Source organism: Sitodiplosis mosellana, unplaced genomic scaffold, assembly GCF_009176505.1.
Source record: "Sitodiplosis mosellana isolate CC-2019 unplaced genomic scaffold, AAFC_SMos_1.0 Smas_scaffold_1, whole genome shotgun sequence".
NCBI lineage: Eukaryota > Metazoa > Arthropoda > Insecta > Diptera > Cecidomyiidae > Sitodiplosis > Sitodiplosis mosellana.
In genome coordinates this window covers 22,985,268-22,997,859 of record NW_022595244.1, presented here as the reverse complement: position 1 = coordinate 22,997,859, position 12,592 = coordinate 22,985,268, and the positions used below count along the sequence as shown (strand labels likewise).

The window sequence follows — 12,592 nt, the reverse complement described above, 5'->3', positions numbered from 1 at the left end:
GATTCACTTTTTTCTTTCTCTCTCTCTCTCTCTCTCTCTCTCTCTCTCTCTCTCTCTCAATTGAAGAAAATTCGAGTCGATTTTGAACGAACTCGCTCCACATATTCATTACATTCAAATGTCTTTAACATTTTTTATTTAAATGATCAAACATTTCCAAAATTTCATATACAAAGTAAACTAACACATGATTTTTTTTCTTGTAAACTATTCATGATTTAAATTTACAAGTTCCAATGATTGTTCTTATTCCGTTATGCTTTTGAAATGAAATTCAGAAGTTGTAATTGGTCAATGACACCCGTTACGCGATCCGCACCGTCCACAACAGCTACAAATCCTTCAGTTTCAAGGAGTCTTGAAACCAAACCAAGAATCGAGTCTTGTTTTACCCGATAGAATTTTTGAAAAATCGCCTTTTCCACTGTGTCTTCCAATTGATAATTCTGACTAACCACTTTTTTCATCAAATATTTCAAGTCAACGAAGCCGTTCAATGTACTGAAATCACGAAAAGAAAACGATTCGTTATATTTGAAAAATATGAAAAGCAAATATATTCAAATGATATTTCCATTTTTTACAAAAAATATTATCAATTTTGTTTCTTACGCATCATTATTCTCAACTGCAACTCGTTGCAATCCATTTGAATTCAAAAATTCCAGAGCATTTTTGCAGGTTGCACTCGATTGGATCACTTTAGTTTTGGGCAACGTCAGATCCTCGACTTTATGATTCCACCACCAGTGGTTGTGTTCGTTCACAACATCTTTGTATCCTCTTGCCTCCATCCAACTATCCGTAACGAATTTCGACATATAATTTCTGATTCCATCTGGGATAATAATGACACATTTCTGCCCTTCTTTCAAATCCTGAGCGGCCACAAGTGCCGCTGCCAAAATCGCACCACTACTTTCACCACCCAAAATGCCTTCTTCGCGGATCAATCGCCGAGCCATTCGCATAGTAGTTCTGTCATCAACTTTAACCCAACGATCAACTAGTTGGCGATGCAATGTATCAAAAACATAAGTGTAACCAATTCCCTCAACCTCCCAAGTGGTGACATCGGTTTTGTTGATTGATTCGGGTAAAGCTAATGTGGACCCTACTGGATCTGCACCAATTATTTCACAATTTTGACACTGTTCCTTCACTTTACGGCTAATTCCGGTTATAGAGCCACCAGTGCCTGTTCCAACCACAACCATATCCACATGACCATCACATTGCTGCAAAATTTCTTCACCGGTTGCATCATAATGGGCCAAAGGATTGGCGCAATTCACAAATTGATCCAATACTATTGAATTTGAAATTTCGCGATTCAATCTTTTGGCCACTTCGAATACACTTTCAGGATCCTCGTGAGCCTTGCCATTTGGTGTACGAACAATTTTAGCTCCGAGAAGTTTCATCGTTGCTTCTTTGTCTTGCGATATTTTTTCAGGCATCACCAGAATGCATTCGTACCCTTTAACTGCACATGCCAACGCCAATGCAATTCCAGTGTTACCAGAAGTTGGTTCGATAACAATGCTACCAGGTTTAAGCAAACCTTTCTCTTCAGCTTCTTCAACCATTCGGAATGCCATACGATCCTTTACCGATCCGCCAGGATTGACAAATTCGATTTTTGCGTCTATAAAAAAATGTAGAATGACAATATTTTCAAATGCTGCAAAAAAAAAAATTAAATAAGAAATACTCACAAATATCGCATTTCAAGCCAGCTTCCTTCGGAATTTTATTCAATTTCACCATCGGCGTATTGCCGACTATTTCCATAATATTTGAAAAAATCTTTGGCCGTTCATTTCTGTACAAAAAAAAAACAAAGAAACGAAATTATTTGACAATGAATCCATGAGTGAAAAACAGAAGAGTATAATCACTCAAATGTTATATATGAGTAGTTTGCGCGGAAAAATGTCAAATGAAAAAAGATAGCTATATATAGCACTCTTATCACACAAATTGTTTATGGCTTGTATTGCGTTTAAATTTAATAAAAACTGCGTCATGGTTTGAACTTACTGTCTGCGATGAGTGTGCTGTTTCCATGATGAATTGAAGTAGCAGTTTTTGTCAGGACACAATTCACCGTTCACGGCCATTTTTCGATTTAGTTTCTAAAATTACAACAAAGCATTGAAGTATACATAAGTAAAGTTAAAGTATCACTAAGATTTGAATCAGGCAAAGCAGTAGTTATTTAAATTGAATTTTTGACATGGTGTCAATTCAGAATAAATTGGAATAAATAAAAAACACTCATTTTTCATTTCATTTCATTTCAAAACTTAAACAAATGTGTCTTGACACAAAGTAACTGCATGGCAAGGAAAATAAACACAACCAACTTTTCACTTTTCTAAAACTCACAATTTAAAACTTCGTCACTATTGCAATTATTCACACGGAGAACTTATTCACTTTTCTTACGAATTGTAGCTTCTGCCGTATACGATACTTATGACCGACTGCTGAAATTATTGACAATATGTATTGCTTTGCATTCATGATGATCATCCATTATTGGAACTCACACTTCAATCTGAAAGATTTAAGTGTTGAAGAGAAATTTCCATTTTCCTACGTGTGTGTTTTTATATTATCAGTGCACTGTTATCATATCGGTCTGATATTCGCACTGGTGTAACACTGTTTACTGCACATTGACTTGTTGAATTTCGATAATGCCAGCGACGACAGGGTCATTGCTTAATCTCCTCAAAAAAATCATTGTGGACAAAATTAGTTATCTTAAGTTATTTATGTTTTAAAATCACTATTGGCGATATTTCGATTTGTTTTTTGTTGTTTAGAACTTTGGTATTACAAACATTCCAACTCCCCCCATCCATTCGGTGTATTTTCATTATTTTCCATTTCTAATGTTTACTGCTTTAACTCTTTACGAAATTTTCCTTCTATCACCATGAACAAAATGTTAACAGTTGCAAAAGGTAGTTTGCGAATACGAAAAGAGTCCCACCCTTTCAATTCGGGTCAACCACATTCCGTAAATAATTTGTTCATTTATTGGTTTCTCATTTTCATAAATTTTAAAAGGGTTTCAGTTGACTCTTATGCCAATACGATTTGGGGTGGAAAAAAATCATATTTCTCATTTTTTCCAACATTTGTTGCATAATCTTAATTTATAGCCGAAAAAGAATTTTTATTTTCGAGTTATTACTGCCACTGCTGCTGCTGCTCAAAATTTTATCTCTCACAATTTATTTACTAAAAAACCAACCTCATTTCTCCCGTTGAAACACTACGCGGGAATATTATGGATTAAAATTCACTTTCTCTCTCTCAAAAAAATCACATTGCCTGGATTGACCTCTCCAATACTACCAGGTTTAAGCAAACCTTTCTCTTCAGCTTCTTCAATCATTCGGAACGTTATCCGATCCTCTACCGATCAACCAGGATTGACAAATTCGATTTTTGCAACTGTAAAAAATTGTAGAATGAGAATGTTATCAAACACCACAAAAAAATAAATGGGAAATACTCAGAAACATAGCATTTCAAGCTTCCTTTGGAATTATATTCAATTCAAAAAAATCTTTTGACGTTCATTTCTGTACAAAAATACAAAACAAAGAAACGGAATTATTTGAGAGTAAACACTGAACACATGAGTGAAATGGGGATTATATTCACTCAAATTCCATACATATTTCACTATCTCTATGCGCACGTATTAGTACGTGAGATAGCACACTTATTTACTGTTACTATTTTTAGACTGTTTCGTATCAGTAAAACTTAAAAGAAAAAATCCAAAAAGGTATGATTGATATGATTTTTTTTCTAATTTGAAAAAAATACGTCATCATTTGAACTAGACTTACTGTCTGCGATGAGTGTGCGGTTTCTTTAATGAATTGAAAGAGCATTTTTTGTTTGGACACAATTTCCGTTCTTGCACATTTTTAATACAGTTCCTAGAATTAGAACAAAGCGTTGAAGTAAAGTTCAAGTATAACTAAGATTTTTTTATTTAAATTGAATTTGTGACACGGTGTCAATTCGAAATGAATAAAAGAACACTAACTTTTCATTTCATTTCAAAACTTAAAGAAATTTGTCTTCACACAAAATAACTAAATAGCAAGAAAAACAAACGCAACCAACTTTGCACTTTTCCAAAACTCACAATTTAAAAATTTGTCACTATTTGAAATTAGTCACATAAAGAACTTATCCACTCTCTTCATGATTTGATGCCTATATCGTATACGATACTCATGGCCGACTGCAGGAAATGTTGACAATATATAGTGCTCTGCATTCACAAACACACACAAAATTCATCATCAACAATAAATCATAGTTACATTATCATTTGTTGGACGTAATTTTAAAAATTTGATTCTTCCATGTTCAATAACTGATCCAATATTAATTCTGGTTCAATAAATAAAAACTAATCTATACTTTTTCATTAGCTTGCGGCTACATTAGAAATTTCAACTCATCATGATGATAATCTAGACCATAATTGGAACGCATGCTTCAACTTGATTGATTCAAGTGTTGAAGAGAAATTTCCATTTTTCCTCGTTTTTCCTACGCGTGTGTTTCTATCTTATCCAGAGTTTGACTCAGGCGACAGATATATGCTTTAGCATAGAAAAAATATCCGCATATTTTTTGGTTTGTCCACTCTCAGTATATAACGGCACCCAGCTTCATCTAGTATCAGCACGCAAACTGAACGTGGTAGTATAGAACGGTTTGTTTACAAAGAAAAAAAATTGTTTATAAACAAAATCTTCCCGAGTTGTACAGTGCAATGTATTTGAACGGCAGCAATGCTGTCCTATGTTAAGGTTTTGCGCTGTATAGTTCTGGTAGATTTTGTTTATAAACATTTTTTTTCTTCGTAAACAAACCGTCCTATACTACCACGTTCAGTGTGCGTGCTGATACTCGATGAAGCTGTGTGCCGTTATATACTGAAAGTGGACAAACCAAAAAATATGCGGATATTTTTTCTATGCTAAAGCATATATCTGTCGCCTGAGTCAAACTCTGATCTTATCAACGCACTGTTTACTACATCGGTACGATATTTGCACTGGTGTGGTACTATTTACTGCATATTGATTTGTGGAATTTCGATTATGCCAGTGACTTAATCTCTTCAAAAAATAGACGTTTACCTAACAAAATTGGTTTTCCTCAAAAATCACAATTTGCAATATTTCGTTGTTTTTTTTATTTCATACTTTCATATCTTGTCTAAAATTGTGTTTTCACAAACAATTCAATTGCTCCCATCTATTCGGCTATTCGGTGTATTTTCATTATTTTCCATTTCTAATGTTTACTGCTTTAACTCTTTACGAAATTTTCCTTCTATCACCATGAACAAAATGTAAACAGTTGCAAAAAGTAGTTTACGAATACGAAAAGAGTCTCACCCTTTCCATTCGATTCAACCGCATTCCGTAAATAATTTATTAATTTATTGGTTTCACATTTTCATAAATTTCAAAAGGGTTTCAGTCGACTCTAACGCCTAAGATTTGGGGTAGAAAAAAAAAATCATATTTCTCATTTTTTTTCTTCCGAACACATGTTTTTGCACTTCAATGTCGTTTTTTATCCGGCGACTGACACTTTTCGAGGGTTTCCATCGAGATCGAATCAGATCAAATCGTGAATAATTGAACGATTTATCATTGATTTAAAAGGATTGAGCAGAACCAAAACATCAAATCAATGAAATATTAATTTTGAACGGGTGTGATCATCATGAAATTCATTTGAATAATTCTTCTTCTCGGGATGGTCTCGAAAATGGGATTTGAATAAAAGAAAAAGAAAAATTGAACTTGGTGAAATGATTTTTTATAATGAAAAAAATGCTTTTTCGTTTTTTTCTCTTTTTACTTCTTCTTATTGGCGCATATTGTTCATTTATTCCGTTTTATCTTGTTCCCATCGAAACTTCAACAAGAATGAAGTTCCTAATTTTCAATGCATTCCAAATTCATTTTTATTCATGTGATTTTGTTCCGTTTGCCAACAGCAGCCCGGTTATTCTACACCGGTAGCGTAAAGCGTATCGCATAAGCCTGCGATATTATTAAGTTAATACCGCTGCATTGAAATGTAATTATGGTTTATTTATGTGTGCCTTTGGTATTTTCCAGTGAATTGGGCGGTGTTCGCCTTACTCCGAAGATGCATGGAACCAATACATATATAAATGGGTGCACGCGATGCGTATTACGTCTGAAATTTTGGGTGAATTATTCTATTCTGAAAACCGCATTCTTTTCATACATCGACAGCAGAAAATTTTGATTTATGTAAACTCGATTACATTTGCTCATATTTGTTGTGCAAGCCATACGTCGTAATATCGGAGCGAATAAGCGCCGATCTATGCGAGAGAACAGAGGGAACAACGCGAGGCTGAATCGGACAAGCAGCAACGGCAAATAAGGGTGATGAATGTGAACAAGTGACTAGACACACCGCACACACACACACACAATAGAAACGATGGGGTAGTTCGACTGATGCCACAAATTGGTGCATATTTTGGTAGTTAAATGATGAATGACATTCGTTGACACTTACATCAAGTAATGTTCAATCAATGGCACTCAATTTGGAAAATTTATTTTAAAAACGACAACATAACAAATTGATTTAATTTAGCACAATTTCGAAGGCATGTAGACAGAGCCAGGTCGCCAACGCCGCCGGTTACATATATATAATCAAATGATTTGCAACATCGTATGACACATTTTGCACTATGCAAAAAACAACAACAGCAGCACACAAAATTCAATTGATAATATGATTTTAGAACGTTTGTCAAAACGGTGAACATTTTGCGTGCTGAGTTGAAATTGAATTGTGTGCCAAATTCGGGTCGACCAAATTAAATATTTGAATGCGTGGAATTATTCAATTTTGCTCTTATCTTTCATTAAAAGCCTTCTTTGTAGCTTTGTTTTGCAGCACATAAGACGTTCAGGTGCGTGGTTTGAGATTATCGATCCGGGTTCCTTTTGGTTCCTTTTTTGCAGGCAATTTGTTTCGCTCACCGTATTCGAAACGGTTTTGAGCCGGAACAATTTGACAAAATGAAAGAGCTTCGAATTCATTGAAAAACTGTCGATTGTCGAGGGTACGATGTAAAATGGAAATATATTGCTTTTATAATAGCAGTCGAAGTTGTACAGGAGAGAACATCGAGAGAACGAGAAGAAGAAAAAACTGAGCGAACGACAAAATAATAATAATAATAGACTGAAAGTGAACAACAATGGCAAGAGCAATGGCAGTCTGAAGTCACTAAATAAAAATTAAAGGCATGTAAATCGGTCTCGATTGCACAATAAAATGAAGAGGAAAGTAACATAGGAAAAAAAAAATCCGGTCGCCTATTTTTCTACACGGCATCATTCTTCTTTTCTTCTATGCTCCTTGTATTTTGCAGCACCTAGAAGAGAGAAAAGAATTTAGTGACGGGAAAAAAGTGCGAGTTTAAAGAATTATACGGTGCAATAAAAGAAATTCAAACGCACAAAAGAAGAAAAGAAACGTAACATACATTCGAGAAGAAAAACGATTGGAATAAATTAAATCGGAGTCGATGTAGAGGAGTGGAATTATAGGTGTTTTTCACCCCCATCGATTACGTCTCACGGTATTGTGTCGCAGCACCCATGCTTTGAAACAGCTTCTGTGAGCTTCATTTTTATTTCTTCTTCCACAACAAGGCAGTCGAATTGCAAAAAATATTGACTGTCTAACATGCATCGCTCATTCGTTCGCAAATCATTTTAATTCCAACACCAAATCTGTTCATGTGCAACACAAGTTTTGCACTTTGTAAGACTCGAACGGTAGTTTTGTATTTGCGCCGCGTGATTGATGGCGACCAATTTTTCATGGGACAAATTGCGTTCTATGCGTTGCTTGCTGTTGGTTTGTTGGTGTGGCAAAGTTGGGAATTTATTGCGACATTAGCGCAATAACCCCAATTTTGAATATTTGCATTTCGGAGCGCTTGATCTAAATATGAATCTCACTGAATTAATTTCGACCGTTCGAAGTCAAGTGGTCCGCGATAGAAATCAAGCTTCATTCTCGCCGTTCACCGTATGACCAGCCGGAGAGAGGAAGCGAGAGGATTTCAATTTCAGTTGAAATTTATTAGAAAATTTAAGAGCAGGCGACAATCTTGATTCTAGATAAATTGAGCCAAACGCAAAAGATGATTCATATTCCCATTGCGATATTTAAGGTAACAAGCAACATTTAAGCATTTCATTTTCTCGTATCGCATATATTTTTCTTCTTGGTAAAGGCGATAAATAAATATTGTAGAGACGCCAGTGTATAAATTAAACCCTTTTTCATATGAAATGTCTCCGATTTTTTTTTTTTTAATTACATTCAAAAATAGTGCCCGCAAGGCCAGAAAATATATATGCACAAATTGCGCATCGTAATCACACCCAACACGCGTCAACTTTCATTCCTCTCCTCAAACTCAAAACAATGCCAGCCGAAAGGAAAAAAATTTATTCGAATTAATAAATTTTATTTTATTATTTTAGTTACGATCTTGATAATGACGATTATAAAGTGCTGCAGCCCTTTCTGTCGCAGCATGCAATAAGTGTTTAGGAATAAAAAAGGAAGACGGGCACAAATCTCACACCTTCTTGTGGGTATGTGTGTGACGGGATGATTCAGTGAGGCGAAACTCAAAAGCCATTCAAATGCCTAATCCAATTGTAATACGCATTTCAATAAGGTCGTCCTGGAAAAAATGTTTGCAATGTCTGACTGAAACTCAGTGCAACTTCTCTGTCAGAGTGGGGGACAAATCCATGAGACAGGAAGAAAATAAAAATTAAGTTTATCGACCGAAAACTATCGATTTTTTTTTTATTTCAATAGGAAAAAGTGTTCATTTTTTTCTGCAAAGCGACAAACATTATCTTCGGTAGACGTTGGAAGAGGCGCTAGACACTTTTTCTCTGTGCACCACACCATTTTCCATTATTAGGTATTATTTCATTATGTATGCTGGAAAAAGGGTGGAGTTGAGCGTGAAAAAAGGAACGACGTGGACAAAAACGAAAGCCGAAAGAATGCGAACGATGGAAGGGAAGAGAAAAAAAAACGGAGCGTGGAATCGAAATAATGGGAATTTTCGTTGGTGTTTTTAGGTGTTAACCGTCCACGAATATAATTAGCGACTTAAAAATTGGTTCATAAACTACCAAATTGCAAGTGAGAAAGAAAGAATGGATGAAAAAAAAGTCGGCTGTTGACACGTCGTTCCCTTGTTCAAGCCTGAGCTTGTAAGTAATTTGTAATACACGCAGAAAATCCGTTGCTCAATTGCCGTTAAAAGAAGAATATAAAAAAAACGGCCGAGCATTTTTTTCCGCTGGAACATTTGACTTTTGTGCACATTTAAAGTGTGAATTAATGAATCGCGCCCATTTTATTTGTTTTTATTTTCTCGCTTTGCATCTCGCGCCAGTACAAATATGTTTAATTAAATGCCATTTTATGTACCAATTTCGTGTTGCTTTTGTTTCGGCTGCACCACGGAGCAAGAAAAAAGAATGCCAAACAAGTGCGACATGTAACAATTTATTACCATTTTTTTCGCCTTAAATTATGTTCACTTGTTTTCGCCTGCCTCACTCTCTTACTCGGTTGCTGAATTTTTTCTTGTGTCTTTTTATGATGGCTGAAATGAATTGAATGCTACTGCTCTTGCACCATTTCGTTCCATATTCGCGTTCAAATTGCAACTTGTACGACGACGATGAAAACAACGAAAAAAGAGCATATAAAAGCAATTTGGTGTCCCCTTTTCGAGAAGAAAAATTGGAACGCATTAATAACAGCTTCGAAGTAATGTGTGTAATAAGCGTTCCGTCATATCGATTTCAAAGCCATGAAACACATTTTTAAAAATCGAACAAGGTTTTTTTTCCTCTGTTCGCTCACTCTCTCTCTCTCTCTCTCTCTCTCTCTCTCTCTCTGCAATGGTCGCAAATAATAATACTAAACAAGTGGAAATATATGCACCGCACTTTGAACAATGCCGTAAATGAACGTTCATGTGACAAATATGATTCCCGTTTCTAATATTATTGGAGGCTTTGCTTTCTCTTTTAAGGGATGAAATCGGACGGATTTTAAATGCTCTACTTTTTTCCTCGAAACTACTCAAAGCAAATGACTTTTATTATGACGACTGTGTCGAATCATTTTAAGTGCAATCGGGGATAGAAAGCAAACGTTGTTCAAAAACCACATGTTTATCAACGATAAATTATAGAAAATTATATTTGTAAAGAATGGAAAATGAGCTTTGTTAATGGCTAAAGCGAGTTTTCTTTTTTTTGAGTCGTCGAAGAATACTTTTTGCTGCTTTTTTCTTCCATTAACCATTTTTTGATGAAGAATACAGGGTTTCTTCGTTCTTGAAGTTTTCCCACATTTCATTTCTTTTCCTCTCACATTCTTCCCGTTGAATTTTTCACCACCTATTAAGATTTCAGCAAGAAAATTACGTATATCGCTTAAAATCACAACAATCTGGGTGTCACAAAAATATTTGCATTAAATTAAAAAGTTATAATTTTTTCTGCCACTTGAACCGAGCACAGATTCTATTAAAAATAGCTTTGCCGGTGGCAAAATGTGAGCCATGTCATTGCCATTGGTAAGGTGAACCATCCATCGTATGTTTTTCATTCATTTGCCGTTATGACGGTGATAAAGTCAGTCGGCTGCTGTGAAAAAGGAGAGCTGGATGTAAACTTAATCGAGATAATCGGCTCAATACATAGCTAATAGCGATTCGCATCTCCTTTTTTGCCATATATATACGTCGTCACAAGGACAGGATATGAAAATGTTCCATTGTTAGCAGGCAAGAGTGTTTAACATGCAAATGCACAACATGCCGGAAATAATGACAAATCTCATAATATCTGTGCTCAATCGTTATGAAGGCAAAAATAATAAGTTATCGTCTTTTGTTCAGTCGCACCATATTTTCGGTGAAGAGAGAGAGAGGGAGAGAGAGAGGGAGAGAGAGAGAGAGAGCACATGCAAATCGAACACAATGAGTCCATGAATAAATTTGCCATCGTCATTTCATGTCAACGATCTTTCTCGCGCCTTTCGCTAAGTAATCGATGGGTTGTGTCACATAAAAATGCAAACGAAATTTTAATTCTGTAAATGTAAATTCACAAAGCACTGCTTCGAGCTGCTGCTGTTGCGCTGTTTCTTTTTTTCGGCTCTCTGCCGTGTAATCTTTTTAATAAAGTTTCGCAAAAATCGTCGAATTCGAGAGTGAAAAAGTTGCTGTCGGCAAAACGCACGAGCTGGCAACGAAATTGAAGGAATCAATAGGCAATAAAGTGTTATTGATAATTTATGTATGTGAGTTGCGCTTAAATCGAGCACAACGATTATTATTGTTGTTTGAGTTGTGCGTCTGACAGAACGCACTCATATGTGAGTGTACGAACTGAGAGAAGAGAGAACAATGAAATGGGAATTTAGATGCTTTGAGCAGCAAATATCTTTTTCAAACGTACAAATAGATTTGTAGCGACACTTTAGGTGCTTCGTATCATCAAACGTACTACCGATTTTTGTTTTCGTTTCCAATTTGATTGAATGTGCCAGATAAATTGCGATATTTATTTTAAATTGAACATATGTTCTTCATTGTGTATGTGTGATGATCCATTTAGTTAAGACACCGTTTGAGTTGAAAAATTGCCATAACATCTCTTTCGATTTCGATTTTTTGTTGGTACATTTCATTGATTGTTCTTTTTTCGTACGTAAAATCGAATGGAAGAGAAATTTTCTACCCGATAATTGTTTGCCGATTGACAAGAATTGATGAAAAATTCTACCATGGATAGAATTTTTTAAATAAATTTATGAAAAACGGATGGTTTTTTTGTCAAAATCTTGGATTTTTTATTATGGACAATCAAATCATACAAATATTTGAAATACATGGAAAAATGGGTAAATATTTTCTTATAATTTAAATTTTTTTTCTAATTTTACAAAATTTCAGTTTCTACGCACTTTTTTCGAAATTAGTTTCAAAGATCGATTGTCTCAATACCCACGTATCTCCAAACTCGTCGCGTAAAGCCAATTCGTTATCTTATCATGATCCTGTGTCATAAGTACTTGAAATATTGTTTGTTAACGCACATGTTCCTATAATAATTTTCTCAGAAACTTGATTTAATTACATTATTTTTGTTATTCAGACTATAATTTTTTTTCATTTGTTTATGATTCTCACTTTATTCGACCCATGAAGTACGGAAAAATATTATGATTAAAGATAGCTTCCGAATTAACAACTTCCATTAAACAATAAAGAAAAATTCAAATGGTGTTTTGGTTGGCACATCTATAGATGTGCTATATAATTGCTATAGCAATAGACTAGTCAATGAAGCAGTGGACTTGTCGGTACACTCGTGGATTTAGCATTTCACTTGCTTTGGCGATTCGTGAGTTG

The 12,592-nt window shown here is 35.0% G+C and overlaps 1 protein-coding gene across 2 annotated transcripts; it reads right to left on the bottom strand.

Annotated features, from left to right (window-relative positions):
- Positions 1 to 104: 104 nt before the first annotated feature.
- On the bottom strand, positions 105 to 3,623 carry LOC129580337 (cystathionine beta-synthase-like). Of its 2 annotated transcripts, XM_055470669.1 has the most exons (6): positions 3,533 to 3,623; positions 3,269 to 3,471; positions 2,044 to 2,138; positions 1,719 to 1,825; positions 613 to 1,648; positions 105 to 501 (listed from the first exon to the last, which is right to left on the bottom strand). In XM_055470669.1, the coding sequence occupies exons 3-6, from the start codon at positions 2,121 to 2,123 to the stop codon at positions 255 to 257; spliced, it is 1,470 nt and encodes a 489-aa protein (XP_055326644.1). In that variant the 5' UTR covers positions 2,124 to 2,138; positions 3,269 to 3,471; positions 3,533 to 3,623; the 3' UTR covers positions 105 to 254. The 2 variants fall into 2 exon arrangements, with proteins under 2 accessions (XP_055326644.1, XP_055326643.1); XM_055470668.1 differs by lacking the exons at positions 3,269 to 3,471; positions 3,533 to 3,623 and adding an exon at positions 2,392 to 2,535.
- Positions 3,624 to 12,592: the final 8,969 nt, after the last annotated feature.